The sequence below is a fragment of the Molossus molossus genome, unplaced genomic scaffold, assembly GCF_014108415.1.
Source record: "Molossus molossus isolate mMolMol1 unplaced genomic scaffold, mMolMol1.p scaffold_m16_p_1, whole genome shotgun sequence".
In the NCBI taxonomy this organism is placed as follows: Eukaryota; Metazoa; Chordata; class Mammalia; order Chiroptera; family Molossidae; genus Molossus; species Molossus molossus.
The window spans coordinates 223,299,828-223,321,306 of NW_023425344.1; the positions used below are offsets into that span (position 1 = coordinate 223,299,828).

Here is a 21,479-nt window from a genome sequence, read left to right on the forward strand (position 1 = left end):
TTGGAGGGCAGCTGAATCTTCTGATCATGCTGCTATCGTAGGTTTTGAAATGCCTCAAGGGACAGTACATTCTCCCCACCTCAATTGAGGGGCCTCTCCCTTAGACCTGAGCCCCGGGGCCCCAGCTCTGCATGTTTCCTGGTTCACTCACACAGCCATTCCCAGGGTGGGCTGGGAGCGAGAAAGACCCAGCCCTGCCACTGGGTCCCTCTCCCTCCCCAGTGACCAAAACTGTTTGCAGCACAAAACAGGACTTGTTATACTCTCCCAACACACTGCTGCCTATGGAGCCTTCATTTGCATGACTAAAGGGGCCTCCATTGACTCTTCTAAAACAAGGGCCAAGGGCTTTGAGGTGAGTTTCAGCTCCTGCCTAAGGTGGAAAACACCCAGCATTCTACTACAACCCAGGATTTCAGTTATTACTGCGGGCAGTTTTGTGAAGACTTTATTGTCCCTATTTGGTAGAGGTAGCAATTGAAGACAGAGAAGCCTGGAATCTAAGTCTCCCTTCTCCATGCCCTGGGGCCAGGGATCGAACCTACAACCCAGATACATGCCCTTGACCGGGAATCAAACCCGAGACCCTTTGGTCCTTGGGCTGACGCTCTAACTGCTGAGCCAAACTGGCCAGGGCCCAGGCCCGAGCCCTACCAATGATTCTGGGAGCTGTAGCTGCTTTACTGTTTACTGCGGTTTCAACTTGCGTCTTGGTGTAGGTTATTTTGTTTAAATGGCAGATTCTAAAATAGGGAATTTTGGCACAAGTAGTTTATTTGGAGGTGATTCAAGGAAACAGCAAGGCAGTGGGAAGTGCAGAGGGGAAAGGAGAAAACCAACTGTCCATGTAGGAAACGTCCAAGCCGGTAGAGAATGTCTATGAGTTGATTGGAACCAAACTGACAACAGTCTCCGGAGAGCAAAATCTCAGTGGATTCAGAAAATTCTCCAGAGATTGGCAGTGTTGCAGCTTATTTTATACATTAGAATCAAAGGAGGAGCTGTAAGGAGGGTGACGTGAAATCCATTGGTGATCGCTTACGGGGGTGGGAGAAAGAATGGCAGTGTGGGGGGCATCTCTGGGATTGGATAACAAGTGAAACGGAAAGACATAATTCTTTTACCTTGGTGGGTTCAGGATAGTTAATAATGAACATTCACAGCACATAGAGATGGTATTTGGGGAACAAGACAACAATGAGGGGTTCTGGGGTCTCCTGCTCTGGTGTGAGGTTGTGCCCTGAGGGGTCTGGAAAAGGGGATTCCTCTGACATTCCAAAGGTATGTCATTTTAAATGAAAAAAGACAATAGACAGGGTCACTTAAGGTCAAGACCCGCCTTTGTTCAGGAAGCTGCAGGCCTAGGACATAACTGCCGCACGACCCACTTTTAGGGAGAAATTTTGATGTTCAAACCATCCTATGTGGTTACCCTTGGTGCCTGGGTTTGTAAGGCCACCGTGCAGACCTCCCCTGAGCTTGTCAGGTGTAGCATGTGGCCCCTTTCCTCCACGTAACTGCTGGTTTATCAGTGAAATGGCTACTGCTCTGGGTGGCTGGGGCCTAATCCTGCTGGGGACTCATTGAAAGACTGTGGAACAACCTCAGAGTTATGTTATTGGGGGGAGGTGAGGAAGTTGGAGAATTTACCCACTCACTTCGATTTCTCATTGGGTGAGAGTTGCTCCTGGGGGTAGGGCCCTCCAGGCCCTTCTGGCTTTCAGCAAGGGATGGGCAGGCAGGCACCCATAGCCAAAGGAAGCCCACAGGCGGAAAGATGAGGTGCTGGGAGTTTCGAAAGCTGCAAGAGAACTTGTGGGCTGAGGGGATGTGTGTGGGGCAGGAACAATTCCAGCTTCAGGTCATATTAATGGTGCCACTGCTCCCAAATCCAGTAGACCAGTTGTCTAAATACCATCCAGGGTCCATTGGGCACAATTTTTTTTAAAGCACTTTAAATTTTTGTAAAGCATTGCTTTTTCCTGACTTTTGTTTTAATATATCTTCCAAAGCACAAAAACAATATTTAATTATTTTTTAAAAGATAGAATGAAACTCAATGTATCTTGCAGTTACAATATGAAAACATTGGAACTCTTTTATAAAGGTAAAATACATTATAAGATCCTAGTGATCTTATTTTTTCCTATGTCTTGAAATAGTTATTTTTGTCTTCCTAGGAATTATTTTATCGTTACTAGTGAGTTATTCCCAACTATGCTGAAAAAGACTAAAATAATAACAAAAGTGAAGAATGATAGAATTATCAAGAAGGATGAGGCAATAGTATAACCCATCATCAGTATTTTATCATTCTCCAGTTTTCTTAATTCACTGCCTAAATTATTATATCATTTTCCAAGAAGATATAAAAGAAAACTGGAGACACCATCTTTGTGGTCTGCTTTTAGTTTCATTTGATAAAACTAAAAATTCTGAATATTTTCTTTTCTACCTATAATGACAAAGAGAGGTAGAGCATGAGGTTTCATAATTATTTCATAAATCAGAAGATTAATGTAGCACTCTAGAATGCAAGCAAATGACGATGGTGAAATTGATTGTAAGAGAAACCTTAGCCTATGAATCTTTGGATTATGCTCTCCTAGATGATTTTCAATAAATTAGGAATATGTTTTTAAGGAAAAAAGAGGAAATATGGTATTTTCATTCAGTTAGTCCCTCAACCAGATGGACTTAATTATACAACATTTTATGACAAGAGCCTAAACCTTGCTATTTTTCCTAAAATGACATATGGCAATATTCTTTAATCTTTTAAATATTTTTCAATTTAATAAAGTTTTATTTTTCAAAAGGCACAGCTGGTGGGACCTGTTGTTCATGCATCTTCACCCGCATCTGGGGCACCCCACCCTTGGTACTTGTGGTGTAAATTACTTGAGTGCTGTGCTTTGAAACTAGTTGAATAAGTTCTTTTCTAAGAAGCTCCTGTAGGGCTATCCTGGCCAAGGAGCTGGGGGTCTTCTATCTCGTAGAGATGCCAGCTGGACTTATAATAAGCCTATAGCTGGGAACTTCCTTACAGAGTTGTCCTATGTGGCTTTGTCAAACAAGACTAGGTCATTGAGCTTGTCCTGAACTTTGCCTTTGGACCACTTCATTTTGGCCATGCCCCCAGATTTCTTCACTGGCTCTTTGTCTTTCTTGGCAGACTTTCCAGCATCTTTCTTCTTGTCGTCCTTGGGCTGCATAGCAAAACTCCAAGGCAGATGCTGCCAATGCAGTCTTGATAAGCTGCCGGACAATAACAGTGATCATTTAGATTTTTGTGCACCAAACTTTACTTGAAGTGCTGTGTGAATGATAGAATGTTGAAGGCAGGTGTGTATACAGAGAGGAAATAGATGAGGTAGAAATAAAAATATGAATTGGATTGAAGATTTTAAATTATGTTTATCAATCTGAAAATGACAATGTTTTGCAATTATGAAGCAAAGAAGATAGCTATACTCTCTTCAACAAATTATCAGTTACCGAAGCCTTCAAAGGTATTATGCTTTAATGATGCAAATGTGAACAGAAAGACCACAAGGAATGATAAGCCAGACTAATTGGAGATACATTTGAAATCTGGAATCAATATTTACATCATCAATATGTTCCAAGTTTATGACATTTGATGAGCAGATGGTTTCAATCAAAGTTTATTGTCTATTTCAGATATGTTACCTTTAGAACTAGGAAAATATAGAATAAAATATTGGGTTTATTATTTTAAATTCTTATTAACATTTCTAACAAATTTGTTTTTCACTGTATGTGGTAGTCAGCCTGCAAGTTGGTTCCCACAGATCCCTGCCTCCTGGCATTCACACCTGTATGTATTCTCCTTCCATATCATACCGGGCTGGCCTGCGTGATCAACAGACTATGGCAGAAGTGATAGTGTATAAAAGACTGTGGCTTCCATCTTGGGCTCTCTCATTGATCACTTGCTCTGGGGGTGAAGCCAGCTGTCCTGTGAGGACCCATGTGGAGAAGAATGGCGGTATCTGGCCCCCAGCCAGTGAGGCACTGAGGCCTGCTAACAACCATGCGGGCGGGATTGAAAGGAGTCTGCCAGCCATAGATGACGGTAACCACGGCTGATAGGCTGACTGCAACTAGAACTGGCTACATGACTTACGGGGTCCAGTGCAAAATGAAAACTGGGGGTCTCTTTGTTCAAAAATTATGAAAAATTAAAGACAGCAACAGCAGAGGATTATGCCAAATGTGGGACTTTTCATGACTGCACAGGTTGCGTGCCTATGAAGCTGGCCCTGACTGTAACCTCATGAGACCCTGAGCCAGAACCACCCAGCTAGCCACTCCCAGATTCCTGATCCATAAAAACTGTGAGATAATGTTTATTGTTTTAAGTTAAGTTTTTTTTGGAGTAATTTGTTATGTAGCAATAGATAATGAATACACTATCTCTTTATTGCTACTTCTGTAGATTATTTGTGAAATGACTTAAAAATATAAAAACATAAAATGAATGCATCAGACCCAGATGGTAAATAGTAACAACTATTTTTTCCTGGGCTACTGAGAGTGAAAGGAATAAGAGTGATCCAGTTAGTTGCAAATTTAGTTCCATGTTCTCTCCTGCCTCAGTGCCTTTGTACATGCTGTTTGCCATGCCCAGGATGCTTTCCTCCTGCTCTTTGTTCAGCTTAAACATCACATCCTCAGGAAATTTGACCCTCCAGATTGAGTTAGACATCTTTTTAATAACTCCCCAAACACCCTGTACATCTTTGCAGTACTATGGATGCCTGTAATTAGTGAATTATTAATAATTAGTTGCTTAATGTCTGTATTCCCACTAAACTGTAAGCAATTTGAGGTCAGTCACCTTCTTCCTTTGTTCTTATTGTATATCTGGTGCCTAGTGCAATACTAGACACACAGTTGGGATGCAATGAAATTCGTTTGATTGACTGATTTGTCTCTCTGTCAATGGATTAGGACCAAGCAGTGATGATTTGTAATGTCATCTTAGACCCTAGTTTGAAAGAGGCCCTGGTAACAGTGCTTTCTCTGAAGTACCCAACTGTGGTGATTATGGGCCTGAAGACATGGAAAAGGCTCCTTGCCTCATGGGCTCCGGTGTGAACAACACAAACCAATGAAGCCCACAAATGAATTAAAGCAGGTGAGTGAGAAAAATTCATACACATGGAAATAGGAGTTAACCTTCAGTAATACACAAAATAGTATGTGCAAACACAGCATGTGCTTCTGACTCTTGTAACTAATAGATTTGCCTGGCCAGTGTGGCTCAGTGGAATGAGCATCATCCCATGGACTGAGAGGTCCCGATTTGATTCCTGGTCAGGGCACATGCCTGGGTTGTGGGCTCGATCCTCAGTAGGGGATGTGCAGGAGGCAGCTGATCAATGTTTCTCTTTTGCATCGATGTTCTATCGCTCCCTTCTTCTCTTTCTAATATATATCAATAATAATAATAAGAAGAAAACAAATAAAAGTTCATTGGTTTAAGAGGATGCCAAAACTTTTGATGTGCATGCATTATTTAAGGACAACTGTTGATAAGGTTAACCTTTGTGGTTAAGCCTCAGTTCTTTATCTACATAATGGGACTAATAACACTGACCTCATAGGCTGGGCCTGAGGATATGAGATCACATAAGGAAAGTGCTTAGCAAAAAGTTCAGCTGTGCCCTGGCCAGTTTGGCTCAACAGTTAGAGCATCGGCCCACGGACCAGAGAGTCCCGGGTTCAGTTCCTGCTAAGGGCATGTACCTCGGTTGCGGTTTGTCCCCGGCCCTGGTTGGGGTTGTGTGGGTGGCAACCAGTCGATGTGTCTCTCTCTCTTCCTCCCTCTCTCCCTTCTGCTCTATCTGAAGATAAATGCAAAAATGTCCTTAGGTGAGGATTAAAAAAAAAAAAAAAAAAAGTTCAGCTGTTAGTAGCATAGGGTAGATTAAGTTCAAGTTCCGAGTCTGCTACTTGTTCCTGCCTATGCGAGTTATGCATCCTCTCCAAATCTCAGTTTCTTAGTAAAATTTGGACAATAATGGCACCTCCCTCATAGGGTAAATGCCACAATGTGTGTTTAAAGTCTGTGTATTTGACACTTGCTAAGCCCTCCTAGTTACTGCTACTATTATCAAGTTTGAAACCAAGTCACAGAAAAGTAACCAAATAAAAAGAGAGAGATTCCCCTGTAGGTGGAAGAGGGGAAATAAATAGAAACAGGAATACAGATGATCACCAAGAATATTTTCACAAAGATATGCATTATTCTTGATGATCATAACTGACTGCTGGTCTCTTTCAGGGGCTCCTTTCTTGCCACTTGCCGCTCTGGCACCACGTGGCTTGAGCTTCACCCCAGTACGTTCTCGGTTCCTCCCACTCGAGGTGTCTAATAGAGGGAAATACCAGAAGTAAATTTTGTGGTATCAATAGTCTAGGTAAAAATAGAATTACCATGTGATCCAGCAATTCTGTTTCTGGTATTTATCCAAAGAAAACTAAAACACCAACTTGAAAAGGTATCTGCACCCATGTTCTTTGCATCATTATTTACAATAGCCAAGATGTGGAAGCTACTTAAGTGTCCATTGATGGATGAATGCATTAAAAAACGTGGCATACATATACAGTAAAATAGTCTTGCCATTTGTAACAGCATGGATGGACCTTGAAAACATTATGCTAAGTGAAATGAATCAGACAGAGAAAGACAAATACCATATGATCTCACTGATATGTAGATTCTAAAAAAAACAAAACAAAACAAAGGAAACTGAGATCATACAGAGAACAGATTGGTGGTTGCTAGAGGTGGGGGGTGAGGGGGCAAAATGGGTGAAGGGGGTCAAAAGATACATACTTCTAGTTTATAAGACGAATAAACTCTGGGGATGGAATGTGTAGCAAGGTGACTATAGTTAACATTACTGTATTGTATATATAAATGTTGGTAAGAGAGTAGATCCTAAAAATTCTCATCACAAGAAAAAATTGTAAGTACAGGGTGACAGATGTGAAATAGACTTATTGTGGTAATTATTTCACAATATATACAAATATCAAATCATTATGTTGTACACCTCAGGCTAATACAATGTTATATGTCAATTACATCTAAAAAAAAGAGTCTGGGTGTCTGGCCCTAACACCATTAATATTTTATTATTATTATTATTTTTAAATCTTCACCCGAGGACATTTTTCCATTTCTCTTCAGATAGAGCCAGAGGGAGAGAGGGAGGAAGAGAGAGAGAGAAACATTGATATGAGAGGGACACATTGAGTGGTTGCCACCCACACAACCCCAACCAGGGTCGGGAACAAACTGCAACGGAGGTACGTGCCCTTAGCGAGAACCGAACCCAGGACTCTCTGGTCCGCGGGCTGATTCTCTAACCGCCGAGCCAAACCAACTAGGGCAATATTTTAATATTTTTGAGCATAAGGAAGCTGGACATTCAGAGCTAGAGGGAAGCCGCAGCTGAACCTTCTGAGCTCCACTGCATTGTCCATGGTTCTTTTGTTTGGCAACTCAAGCTGTCATAATAATGAGAGTCCCTATTGCTAGTTGTGCCCAGTGTTTTATTCTTCCTTTGTAGCATAAACCCTGATTTTTAGCTGGACACCTTTGGCTACCTCGAGCTAAGACTATATATTTTTTCAGCCTTCTTTTAGGTCGATGTGGTCATATAACTACATTCTGGCCAATAGATAAAATGAAATGTGACTTCTGGAAAGTGTTCTTAAACATAGAGGCATGTTCTTCTTTCATCCTCTTCCCTCCCTGTTGACTGGAAAACCAGTGATGACTAGAACTTGTGTAGCCATCTTGGACCGTGAGGCAGAAGTGGCTTATTAAGAATGACAGCAATACAAAGGACTCTGGGTTAGAAGGAGCTGCCCTATACTTTGAAGGGAGTTTGTATACAAAAGAGAGAAATAAGCTTCTAAATTGTTTAAGTCACTATAATTATCTTTGTGATACATATTTTGCATATTTATTGAGGTGTAATTGACAATAAAATTGTGAGATACTTAAAATGTATAATATGTGCCCTGGCCAGTTTGGCTCAGCGGTTAGAGCGTCGGCCTGCAGTCCGGAGAGACCCGGGTTCGGTTCCCGCTAAGGGCACGTACTTCGGTTGCAGTTTGTCCCCGGCCCTGGTTGGTCGTGCGGGTGGCAGCCACTCGGTGTGTCCCTTCACATCGATGTTTCTCTCTCTCTCTCCCTTCCTCTCTCTCCCTCCCACTCTATCTGCACAAAAAATGGAAAAATATCCTCGGGTGAGGATAACAACAACAAAAAAATGTATAATATGAGTTAATACATGTTATACGTTGTGAAAGGATTTCTCCATTAATTAACACATACATCACCTCACGTATTTACTGTGTGTGTGTGTGGTCATGTATATTTAAAATTAAGGGCCTGACCTGGTAAGGTTAACTTCTGTGAGTCAATCTTATCTGCATAATGGGACCAATAATACCTATGCCAGCCCAGTGCTAAATGTTACCTAAAGTTAGTCATAAATCCAGAAACAGAACCCAGGGTTCTTGGTGGCCCAGGCTTCTGAGCTCAGTAGTTTATTTGAAAAGAGTCCTGGACCTTAGACACAACCCATCAGTTTCTGTTGGTAGCTGTTGTAACAAGTGAAGCAAACATAAATCGAGGTATATTTATATTATAGAAGCACCTTTCTCCAAAGCCCCATTCCAGATCTACCTTCTTCATGAGACCTTCCCTGTCCATTAGGTCTATAGTGGGTCCCTGGTCTCTGAGTCCCTAAAACACATCTCAGGCTTTGCTTTCAGATATGGTGTCCAAGTATTTGTCTGCTCTGTGTCTCAAATTAGACTGTAACCTCTCAGAGGACAGGGTGTGCAGCCAAAGATCCCTCATAATGATGAGCATGTGTTGGACACAGAAAGAGATGCCTCAAGTATCTGTTAAAATGAATGGAAAGGTTTTATTCTGAATACGAGACAAGGTAAGCTTCCTCTGGATTACACAGAAACACAGATTTATTTGAAATGGGCATCCCTTGCTAGTACTAAATATTTGAGGCCCTCAGGCTTCAATATGGGATATAAAGTATTATTTTTCTTCTACTGAAATATCCCCATGCAAATAGAAGTCCCAAAGGACCAGGAGCATGGCTGAAACTGGACAGACCAGATGCAGGGATAGCTACATTTATTTATAAGCCTAGCCTCCAGGGAAAGAAGGACCTTGTTAATTTCACTCTCTGCTTGGATCAGAAGACTAAGCCTGGAAGAAAGATGCTGTTTGGGACTAATCATTCTCTGGAATTTCTAACCTTTTCTGGACATGGGAGGATTTGGGAGAAGAAAATGCATCATTTGAATGATGGCCATGGTTACAACAGGCCCCGCATGCCAACCAGAGGGAAAGAAAATACTTGCTGAGCAAAGTAACTGGAAAGCAGTTGCTCATATTTTAAACTAAGCTACATGGTTGAAATCCAGAGTAATGTAGACTTTTGGACTAGCGGTGACTTGGAAATAAGCTTTCTGGCTGGAAGGCAGCATGTGGTGTTATGGATGGAAAGGACTATAGCAATGCCTTTTCCCTGGGCATTTGGTGCTGCCAGATAACGGGGGCCATCTCAAGCATATTTACTTACTCCAACAGATTTCTCAATAATTTCAGCAACAGAAAGAAGCTGACCAGCTTGATGGGGGTACATATAACCAGGTGATAGAGTCTGGACAAACCTGTCAGGCTGCCCAGCTCAGTGGTAACATTTCCTTCCTGCTGAGTCCTCGGTGGGTAAACACTTAGGTAGGCACATGTGAATTGGTGTAAGTGCTGCATGAGGCACCGTGGTACTGGACACGTGTCACAGGTCCAGCTGGGCAAATTCCCAGGATGCCAGATCACAAGGGCTGTTTCCAGGAAGGGCTGACCCTTGCTGTTTCCATGCTCTTCCCTGGAGCTCAGTGAAGCTCAGAAGTCTCAGTTCCATTGCAGGCCACTAAAGAAATTCCAAAGGAACACACAGGGAATGTCTAACCATGTGGCTTTTAAGATGGGACATTGCAGTCATCACACGACAGAGACAGAATTAGAATCTGAAAACCTGGGCTTGAGTCTTGAATGTCATTTATCAGCCAAATGAAGCCAGTTAAGTCACAATCTCATGGGGTATCCATTTATTTTCTGTGAAGTTGAATCTATCTGCCACTTGCTAGATGGTGATATTTCTAATTTAACCATTCTAAAGGCTTTATATACTCCATCTTTTTAAAAAATCATGAGGTGGGTGGTATTTTTATCCCCATTTTACAGAGGGGAAAATTGGATCCCAGACAAAGTGACTTGTGCAAGGTTATACCACTAGGTGGCAGACCCAGGATTTGAACCCATCATGTCTAGCTCCAGAGCGTATATCTGAACACTGCACTGTTTCTCAGCAGGGGAAGCTAGGCAAGTCTCTTAGAGGTGTTCTTCATTTTTTGTTTGGGAACTACAAGTACTTTGTTAGTGTTTTGGCATCAAATTCATTTTTTTTAAATCTGAGGGTTTAGGGGAGAGTTGAAGCCTTTTAAGCAGGGAGGGGTGCATTCAGGTTTGCTCTTTGGAAGAATGACTGGCTACACGGTAAAGGCTAGACGGGGTGAGTAAGGGGAGTGGGCAAAACTGAATACAGGAGTTGAGTGGGAAACTTGTTCATACTATCGAGGAAGGAAGTTGTAGGGGAGCAGAGCTAACGGTTGTCAGGGCCTCACTGGCCCAGACAAGGAGGAGTTAAGTGCTGGTGCTGCTTCTAGTCTGGTTGGAGAAAAGAATTTTTCTTGTCAAGTGGGTGGTCCATACCAACAGGAATCAACTCTAAGGGTTGTGCTCCACACAAGAAGAGAAACATGGTTCTCCTGGGCAAATGCAGTGGAACACCTTGCTCTGGTTTGAAACTGGTGTGATGCTGTGGCTAGACCCCAGATGGCCCTCTGGCACCACCCTGGGTAGAGCCTTCCAACTTCCGACTGGACCCTTTGCTGCATGGACCTATCCAAGTGGGCCCCAGGAGAGGTGACCCACCCTCCTCTGACCCATCTCTGGGGTCTTTGCACCCACAGACTCCCCCCCCCCCCACAAGGAGACCAGCGCACCTTTGACTCCCTCTCCCAGGGCTCCTAGGCCACAGAGAGGCTGCCACTTGGCCCTCCAGTTCAAGGCAGGGAGCCAGAATGCCTGGTTCCAATCCCAGATCCACTACAAGGCCCTAGGGGGACCTCTATTCCACATCCACAGGGCTTTCCCCAGGGGACAGATGCCCAGCGGTGCGTCACTTCGTCCCTTCAACAATTCTCCTGGGGCAACCACTATAGGACTTGGGTGTCACCCTCTGTAAGTTTTTTGAAATAAGTGGATGTATCCACTCCCCACTCCCAACACCACTGACAGCCTGCCGGGTAGGGGTCATCCAGTGACTTCCCAGTTCTTCTCGTGTTGAAATAGTGGGTAAGCATATTTCTCTGCGCCTCTGCGCCCCACTACCCTCGTCAGAAAAGTGGGGCTACGAGTATTTTCCCTATTTCACTGGGCTGTTGTGACAACTCAAGTACATGTGCTGAAATCTATACATGCCTAAGACATTGTTATTAACTAAGTGGGCATTCTGGTAGGTTAAGGCTGCTGCAGCTCTCTTAGGCTTCCTCGGACAGAAGGGTGGACAGAAGGTTCTTCATCCCAGTGTCTGCCGGAGCCCACTGCGGCGGAGCAACTGAGTATCTCTTCTCTGTGAGGTTGACCGCGAGCCGCCCCTCTTTCCTCTCTCCCATTGGCTTTCACCTGCCAGAGGGACGACTGCTACGGGCCTCTCGGCCCGTCAATCAGGGCCGTTGGGCTACGCCCCGCCCCTCTCAGGGGTTTATAACGGGAATTCCCATGGCCCAGGCTCTGGCATCCAACCTGCTGCCACCGGGACCCGGCCCAGCCGAGCGACTGCCGCGCGCAGAGCACACGCTCGCACTCCAGCGCCCTCCTTCGCGGTTCATGACCGCGCTCTGCCTGCAGCCTCCACCAGCCCGCGCTGCACCTCCGCTGCCCGCCGCCCGCCGCCGCCAGGGCCCCCGAGGGAAGGAAGGCAGCAAGGCAGGCGCGGCAGTGCGCCCGGCGGAGTCCTCGACCCCTGCCCGCAGCCCGCTGGCACCATGCTGCCCGCGCGCTGCGCCCGCCTGCTCACACCCCACTTGCTGCTCGTGCTGGTGCAGCTGTCCCCGGCTCACGGCCACCGCACCACGGGCCCCCGGGTAAGTGCGCCCCCCGTCGCGCGACCACCTGCGGAGGGAGAGGATGGTCGCTCGCTCTAATCCACCAGGGGCGGAGGGAGGGGCAAAGAGGAAGGGAGGTGTCAGACCTCGCGCCCCCCCACCCCCGACCTCGCCCCCATACTACCCAGTCTCCTGCGGGCTTCTTGGCGAAGTTGCTGAAATAAAACATTTCTCTCATTGTCTATACCCCACCCCCAATCTTTTCTTGCAGCAGCGACTCTGCCTACCCACCAGCCCTCCCAACTGTCACTGGTGGGTTTTCTTTTCCAATCTCTTCTCCCAGGGCATTTTGCTCCAAGACCCTTAGAGGTGCCTCCTGCGTCCCAGAGGCTCGCTCTCCGCTGGAGTAGGGCTGCCCTGTGGTCTCTGCGCCCGCTCCCGGAGCGCTGGCGTTCTTGGCAGGCGGCGGGGGGGGGGGGGGGGGGGGGGGGGGGGGGCGGTCTGCCTCCAGAGTTTTAGGTTACCCGAGAGCCACACAAGGACCTTGTGTTGTTGTTGTTTTAAAAAGCGATCGCTGCTCGTAAAACCCACAGCAGATAATTTTAATGCTCTCTCCTGCTGGGCACAGCTCTGGAGGAGGCTAGAGGTGGGGGGCTGTGGAGAGGTGGTAGAAAGGAGGAGCTCAGAATGCAAGGGTCTCTTCCCCTGGGTTGAGACTGGGAGCTTGGACTACTTGTTGAACCTTGGTCTGATTGGAGTTTCTGAAGGATACGAAACGTGCCAATTCTGTGCACAGGACAGGCAGTACAGTATATTGTAAACTCCCCTGGAACCGACAGCATTGTGTTCATTTCTGGTCTAGATTATTGCCCCCCCCTCACCCCCAAAATTGGTCGGATGAAGAATTCCACTGCCTTAAAAAATGTGCTGTTAAACCACCTCTTGTTCATTTGACCAAAATGTATTTAGACTATCTCTGGCCAGGAATTAGCTTATGTCAGGGCAGTCGCCTCTCAGGGTAGCTCTTGCCTCAATCGGCATCATGGGAGTCCATGAAATAGCTAGGATCTTTGTAAAAACAAGGTTAGCTCCTTAACTAACGTGTGCTTTCCTGGATATCCTTGGGCCTAGCCTCATTACCACCTGTTCAGATTGCAGGTTCTTTATTCATAGCTCTTGCTATATGAGAATCGTCTTTATAGCTGTCGTGTGGAGAGCAAAAGCCTTGCAAAGTTTGACGAGCTTTAATGACTGCCCAGATGCTGGCTGATTACATCCGAGCCCAGCTATCACTGTGAGATCAGATTTGCAGCCACTTAGGAAAGAAAAGTGTTTGTCCCCGTGTTGGGCCGGCCCTTGCTTTTATGACCAGATGTGCAACAGCAGCAGTTAAAGTGCCGCAGATTAGATCCAGGGCGTGTCATAAATCCTCGACAGCAGGCATTTCTAAAGCTGGGGCAAGCAAGGGCTCCGGGAGTGACTTTTATGGATGCAGTTGAGGATGCCTTTTAAATGAAGCTGCTTGGTTTGATATTAGGACTCACAGCTCTTAAACTCTGGGGTCAGGAGAGCCATGGCATTCCCTCCAATAATTAGGAACAGTCAAGAAAGAGATGCAGACCAGAGCACCCCGACTGAAATCTGGATGCCCGCCCACATGAGAGGCCTGGAGACAAATGGTGGGGGGCTCTTTGCTGCTGGGCATGTCTAGCATCTTAAGCCATATGGCTCTCCTTCCCTGACTCCTGAAAATTGGAGGAAGCAACTTTTAGGGGAAAGATAGAGGCTTCAGGGGAAAATAAGGGCATTGGTTAGGTTTCCCTCCAGCTTCTTTAGTTTTTAACTCAATAGAAGTGATAGAACATAAACAGGAACTGTGAATAAGTTTGTGTGTGTCCCAGCTGCATCCCCCCCCCCCCTCTCTCGTGTGTGTTTAGAAAGGACCCAGGGGAAGCTGCTGTCTTGAGCATAAATGCACCTGAGTGCATTTATAGGTAACAATAAGGCTACCATTTATGAACACTTGGACTAGGTATTTAAGTACATTGAAACCCAGGGAGGCTAAACGGCTTGCTTGAAACACCGACGGGTGCATTTGCAGCTCTGGGAGCCAAATCACAGTTTATATGGGTTTACAGGTTGTGTGCTTGCCACACCCCAAGCAGCTGCAGGGAGTGATCGTCAAACTAGGGATGCCATCGTCATTCAAGGAAGAGAGGGCTCAATGAGAAGATACTGAACCCAGAAGCGTCTGGCGAGTCTGTAAGGAAGCATTAATAAGACTATTTTTGGATGTCTGTATTGCTGAAGAGTGATGTCTTTGAGTTTCCACCTATTCCAAAGACTACACTTCCCTTATGTGGCTTCATGGTGGCCTCTGAAGTGTGGCTCTGATGGCGAGTGGCAGTGTCATAGGAGGAGCAGAAACATCTGGCTTGTTGCAGCATTCCCTTGGGCACCCCTGGGTCTCTTCTGTTAATCTTTTGAGTGACAGAGGCTTAAGGATTGGCATCTTTTCCAGCTGGCTTTCTAGGAAACCGAGAGCATGCCCTTTCAGTTTAACTTTATCTGGCTCACTAATTGAGCTCCCCTGAGGCCTAGACCCCAATCCTTGCCCCCTTATTTGCTTCCTGCCTTCATAAAATTCCTGACATTTGTTTGATGCTGGAAACCAGCAGCGATCAAGTATCAGATTGGATGCTATTATATAGGAAGCACCTGAGTTTTGGTCTCTCAGCTCTGAGCAGCACGGCTACCTGGCACAGGTTAAGATCCTTTTAATTACCAAAGAAGCAGCCATTTCTTTAATCCTGCACAATTTACTGAAAATGTTTCATGGGGAGGATGAGATGGGGGAGGGCTTCTCCCAAGCCGATGGAGGCTGGGTGATGGTCAGGCCAAGCCAACTGTCTTTGTCTAATCCCCTGTCTGCCCTTAAAAGCTGGGATCTGAGTGAGGGCAGGAACTGTGCCCATCTTGCCTGTCGGTATATCCCCAGAGCTCAGCACAAGGGATTGACTTGTAGGTGTTTGTGGAATGAACAAATAAATGCCAATCAGGAATGTTTCACAGTCATCCATGGGTACCCCTTTCTTGGTGTTTTAGCAGGACTGGAGGCAGGAAATAGATTTAAGAAGTTTGAGAAGTGGGAGAAAATGGGAGGGTTCAGAAGTCTGAGTAAAATATTTGATTTCTTAATTGGTTTAGGTCTAGGCTTTAGTTGTCCTCTCTCTTGTCACTTACTCGGTTCATTCTGCAAAACCCAGTTCCAGCTTCACTCTCTAGGAACTTTCCTACTGGTTAGAATCGATCACTCTCACCTCCTTACAATTCCTGTATCTGGTGCCCGTGTGTTCTAACTTCTGCTAATCCTTCTGCAGTGAGCATCTTGAAATCGGGCCAGCATCTGCATCTTTTTAGCACTAACCGGCCCCTTCGGCACTACGTGCATGATCCTGTCTTGTTAAATGAACAAGCCCCAAAACCCTTGAGGGCAGAATAGAGATCTTATTGGTCACACTGCAAAGCATTCTGTAAATATTTATTGCAATGGATTGGGCTGTACAGTGATTTCCAAGCTGAACCCCCTGCTCTCATTTGAACCTGAAATTAGTTACTTACAAGTGATTTCTTTTCTCATTTTTAGGCTTTTGTTCTTTGTTTAAAAATAAGAGTGTGTGTTGCTTATGGAAGGTTTGGGGGAGGAGAGCAAGCAAACTTGGATGGGAAACAGGCTTTAGCTCCACCCTAAATTTTTTTTTTTTTACCTTACATTTGCCAAATGTGAAGCAGCTTCTAGATAGTTCCCTTCCGTTTGACTAGCCTGCCTCATGCCAGGACCAGGGTGGGTGCTTGTATCTGCACAGATGTCTCTCTTATTATCTGACAAGAAACCTTCTTTTCCACGTGGGGGATTTATCTCAGATGCTACTCAGGTGCTAGGGCAAGAACTTGGTTTAAGCGTTTTGATGGAGCTGACATGTGAACTTTAAAGAAACAAAATTGAGGGGGATAGGAGGAGGAAACAATCATCTTCGAACTCTGGGAAATGCAATCAAATGGAAAACACTTTGATATTGTCTCATTATCTTCGAAATCTGAACATGCACATTTCTATGGCCCAGCGATTCCACTCCTAGGTATGTATGCCCAGGAGAAACTCATGCCCACAATACCACAGGCCTGGAGAGAGTCCAAATGCCCATCAGTTGGCAGATGAATAAACTGTGATGTATTCACACAGCAGAGAATTATACTCAGTCAAAACAAATGAATGACAGTGACATGCAAAAATATGGCTGAATCTTGGTAATATGATATTAAATAAAAGAAATGTACCGAAAGATGTCTCACAGCAGCTTTTATAAACTTATAAATAGCTAAAATGAAAGAAAACAACATTTAGGAATATATACAGCTACAATAAAACGATATAAAAAGAATAGCAAGGTAATGACGGACGCAGGACTCGGGGAAGTTAGGGTGAGGCAGGGGGATAGATTGGGGGGGTCATGACCCGTTGGTTAGTGTCAGTATTTTACTTCTTTTTGTGGGGAGGAGAATGAGTTTGAAGGTATTTGTCCAGTAGTAAAGAGCCAATAGCTGATTAAATAAAAAATAAAAGTGGGCCCTGCATGTACCAATGTTGAGTGTGTCATGAATAAAAAAATTACGATTAATATTCTTTTTTTTTTTTAATCCTCACCTGAGGACATTTCTTCATTTTTTATTCAGATAGAGCGGGAGGGAGAGAGAGGAAGAGAGAGTGAGAAACATCGAAGTGAAAGGGACACATCGAGTGGCCGCCACCCACACGATCCAACCAGGGCTGGGGACAAACTGCAGCCAAGGTACGTGCCCTTAGCGGGAACCGAACCTGGGTCTCTCTGGACAGCAGGCCGACTCTCTAACCGCTGAGCCAAACTGGCCAGGGCATGATTAATATTCTCTGCACTTAAGGTCAGACAAAAATGTCCTTAGTAGGGACTCCTTTCTTGCCTACTGCTCCCTCTGCCTCCTTTCCAGATGTGCATGTGGCCCCACCTAAAACACCACCCTGGGGAGTGATTATTGGCTTTGTTTCAATTCTTGGCCAGCGAGACCCAGAGCAGGCCCAGGCCCTGGCATAAATGTCTACACCAGCTGGCCAAAAGGCTCATGTAAAGCTGAGCTGGCTGTGGGCAATCTTCCCTCTCCCTTGCTCAGGGGAATCAGCCTGGACATCTGAGCGCCCAGCCCTGCAGAGTAGAAAAGTTCACTAGCAGAGGCCTGGGTCAGAAGCCTTATTTGCCAGTGGGGGTGGGGGAGGTGATTTCTGGTTTGATGCCTGTCTTCATTCCGACCTCCTCCTCACCCTCCTTTTGCAGAAGCTGGGGGAGGGGGCATGGCCCTGTTTAGCAGGTACAGGGCACCCTTTCTCTCCCAACCACATAGAGATCTATTGTTTAAGCAGCCAAGTTGCTGGCATTGCTGGTGGTGGGGGGGATGTCCGTGTGGAGGGGCCCCTCCTTCAGCATTTGTCACTGCGGAGCTGTTTGGGAGAGGACAAGGGTTGAGTTGCGGATGAGAAATCGATCGGACCTGCTTGTGAGGCCTGCCAAACAGGGTTAGCATTGTACATACGTGCTCTGCACGAATCCTGAGTTACCCAGGAGGTAAGAGGATTGAATCTCCGTGAATACTTCCAACAGCCCCATGAAGACCCCAAAGCAACATTGGTCATTATCGCAATTAATTGGATTTCCCTTTGCAACTGACATCGTTCTCAGCTGAATGGCTAGATCACAATTAATCTTACCTTTGGCAGACAGCTAAGCTTGATAGGTGAGGCACTCTGTGTACTTCCCGGATGTTCTCTGGGTGGATTTCAGCCTCCTTTTATTGGAGCCAGCACAGGGCAGCCTCCACAAAGCAGAAAAGGCCACTCATGAGAGCTGCAGTCTCAGTCCCTCCCTCCACTAGAGAGGACCAGGAATGAACCAGGTTCCTTGAGATAATGTGTCAGGGGCTTTGAAACCTGGCAAATATTCTACAAATGTGAGTGACACACCATCCCCCTTAAAAACCATTCTACACTCTAGTGTCGATCTGATAACTGTACTTATCTATAAGGGCGACATGTTTTTTGTTTTTGAGTATTGATGAGGAGAAAAACTAGACCCACTTCCCAGAATGGTTTCTCTTTAGGACTAGATAAGCATCTCTAGGACACTGCTGGGAGTTTTAAATATATATATTTTTGTGGATGTTTATTGTGCATCTATTTTTTTTATCCTCACCCGAGGACATTTTTCCATTTTTTGTTCAGATAGAGTGGGAGGGAGAGAGAGAGAGAGAGAGAGAGAGAGAGAGAGAGAGACATCGATGTGAAAGGGACACATTGAGTGGCTACCATCCGCACGATCAACCAGGGCCGGGGACAAACTACAACCGAGATACGCGCCCTTAGTGGGAACTGAACCCGGGTCTCTCTGGACCGAAGGCTGACGCTCTAACCGCTGAGCCAAACCGGCCAGGGCTGTGCATCTATTCTTGAAAAATTCTGCAAAGCCCTTGGGGAGAGGACAGAAAAGTAGATAGTAAGTAGGAGGGTGAGGCGGAGCGTGCAATGAAAGGACAGAAATCACTCGTTCAGGTACACAGTGTCACTGGCCTGCTCAAAAATGACTGCCAAGAGACCTTTTGCTGGGATGGAAATGGTCTGTGTCTGCACTGTCCAGTATTAGACACGTGAGGCTATTGAAGTTTTAAATATGGTTAGTGCAACTGAGGAACTGAAGTTTTAATTTAATATGATTTAAGTTTAAATGTTAATAGCCACATGTGGCTAGTGGCTGTCTCACTGGGCAGGATTGGTCCCTGACCAGCGTGCCCAGACTTACTTCCCACTGGTTATCCCCATGTGCCCCAGACCTTGGCTGCCCTGAACCACCTGCACTGCATTTCCTGACCTCTCTTCCCTCCCTATCTCTGCCAAAATTCTGCCCTTCATTTGAAAGGCTCATATGGCTCCCAGCCTCCCCCCAGGCAGAGGTCATCCCCCATGATGCCTGTTCCTAGAGCGGTGTGCATCCCCACATGCGCTGTAATCCAGCCTCTGGAGGGAGGAAGGAGGCTAGTGGCGCAGCCTCAAGCACAGGCTTTGGAGGGACACCGATCCAGGTGAGTCTGGCCGTGCCACTGTGAGCCTGGGCGAGTAAGGTAACTGGGTTCTCGGTTCTCCGATTTGTCCAATGGAGGTCACAGCATCTATACTCCAGAGCAATGGGAAGAATGAAGTGGGGTGTCTTAGCTTCCTGTTCCTATTGTGGTGTAACAAATACCACAAACTCAGTGGCTGAAAGGAGAGTTCTTAACGAACAGGTCTCAGTGGGTTAAGTAATCAGCAGAGCTGCATTCCTTTCTGGAAGCTTTAGAGGAGAATCTGTTTTATTGCCTTTTTCAGTTTCTAGAAACTTCCTGCATTCCTGGGCTCGTGGCTAGCCCCTTTTTCCCTTTAAAGCCCCAGCAACTGGTTCCATCTTTTTCATGCTGCATCTGTGTGGTTCTGACTCTTCTGCTTCTCTTCTCCCCATTTAAGGATGCTTGTCATCCATTACATTGGACCCACTGAGAGTCCAGACTGGGCTTCTTATTTGAAGGTTCGCTAATTAGCAACCTTAATTCCTCCTTGCCAAGTAACACCGCAGTATTAGGATTAGGACCTGATCATCGCTGGGGGGTGGGGGTATTATTCTTCCCCCACTCATTAAGGGTCTAATATAGTGCCTGGCTTATAGAAAGTACTTGATAAACAGGGGTCATTGTTATGACCTGTATCTATTAGTTTCTTTCCTTTTAGAGTGGGAGTCTCTTAATGGTGGAGTTGTTTAATTTCCTTTATAGACTCCATCCTGCCCAAGAACAGGTGCTTAGTAAATGTTTATTGAATAATAGAATTTTCAATAAATGCAGATTGTTTCTTTCCTTGTAAAAAAATATTGAACAGTAAAAAGAAGTAAAATGCAAACCAGAATATATAATTCCCTTTGTGCAAAAAAAAAAAAAAAAAAAAAAAGAAAGTTGGTTATTGTATGGAAAAATGAGGTGGATTATGTGCCATGCTGTTAATGTTGGTTATCCTGGGGAGGTTCCATTTCTATGCCATGTCTTCGTTATTGTTAAAATAATCTTGTTTACAATGAACATCATTTAATCATAGAGGAAAGTGATAAAGATTAAAACATGCATGATTTAAAAAAAAAAAAATTCTAAACCTGTCTCAATCCAACCTGATCCCCAAATTGCCCTTGGATTGGGTCTACATCTGTCACAGTTGGCCTGTGTTCATGTCAGGCCATGATTTTTAGGGTTAGTAACCCTTAGTACCAGGCCTCCTGCTCATTTTCAGCATACTTTGAACTCAGTCTGCTTTGAAGGAGAATTTTCATTTTACCTCAGCAGGACTTAACTGTAAAAAATGTATTATTGCTGCTGGTGGGAATATAAATTAGTATGATCACTTTGTAGAATTACAGTTGGAAGTTGCATACACTCTTTGACCTTGTAATTCTACTCCAGTGTACACTCTAGAGAAACATACTTACATACATACCAAGAGACATGTTTAAGGACCTTCACAGCAGTGTGTTTTGGTAGTAGTAAAAAATTGGAAACTGACTAGATGCCCATCAACAGGAGACTAGAAAGATAAATTATGGTATATCCAAATAATGGAATACTACTCAGCACTGAAAATGACTAATCTAAAGCTATACTCACTATGGATCAACTTCATCATCAAAATATGGAATGAAAAAAGACAAATTATAGAAGAAAATATACATTATGCTGTTATTTTTATAAAGGCTGAAAGCATGCAAAAACTATTATTTAGGAATGCATACATATTTTTAAAATTTTGTGAGAAAATTAAGGACAATGATAACTCTGAACCCAGAGTTGTGAGGACAGGAGAGAGGAAAACATGTTGGTTGGTAATATTTTATGTTCTCAAAGTGGGAGGTCAGTACATGGATTTTAAAATTCATTTTTATATGTGTTACATAATATATCATAAAGTTTTCTGTAAACAATAAAAATGTATTTGGATAGATCACAACAAAGTTTTAAGAGCAAATAATAAAAGAGATGCTTCTGTAAGGGGTCCTCTGCTCTGTGCTGTTGATCCTTGCCCCTGCAGAACATGTGCAGGGACGGTTAGCCACAGTCGTGACCTTTGCTGCAAGTGC

At 44.9% G+C, this 21,479-nt stretch overlaps 1 protein-coding gene and 1 pseudogene across 9 annotated transcripts in view; one reads left to right on the forward strand and one right to left on the reverse strand.

The window, feature by feature from the left end:
• Positions 1-2,842: 2,842 nt before the first annotated feature.
• LOC118624121 lies at positions 2,843-3,215 on the reverse strand (annotated as a pseudogene).
• Positions 3,216-11,943: 8,728 nt separating this feature from the next.
• The window catches only part of SMOC1 (SPARC related modular calcium binding 1), a 145,248-nt gene continuing 135,712 nt past the window's right edge, over positions 11,944-21,479 (forward strand). For 5 of the 9 annotated variants that reach the window (XM_036267520.1, XM_036267529.1, XM_036267503.1 and 2 more), the window contains exon 1: positions 12,166-12,288. In XM_036267520.1, the coding sequence (XP_036123413.1) occupies positions 12,190-12,288 (99 nt within the window). In that variant the 5' untranslated portion in view covers positions 12,166-12,189. Of the gene's footprint in view, positions 12,289-21,479 lie in introns of all 9 variants that reach the window. The other 4 variants (XM_036267554.1, XM_036267561.1, XM_036267538.1 and 1 more) reach the window with 2 other exon arrangements.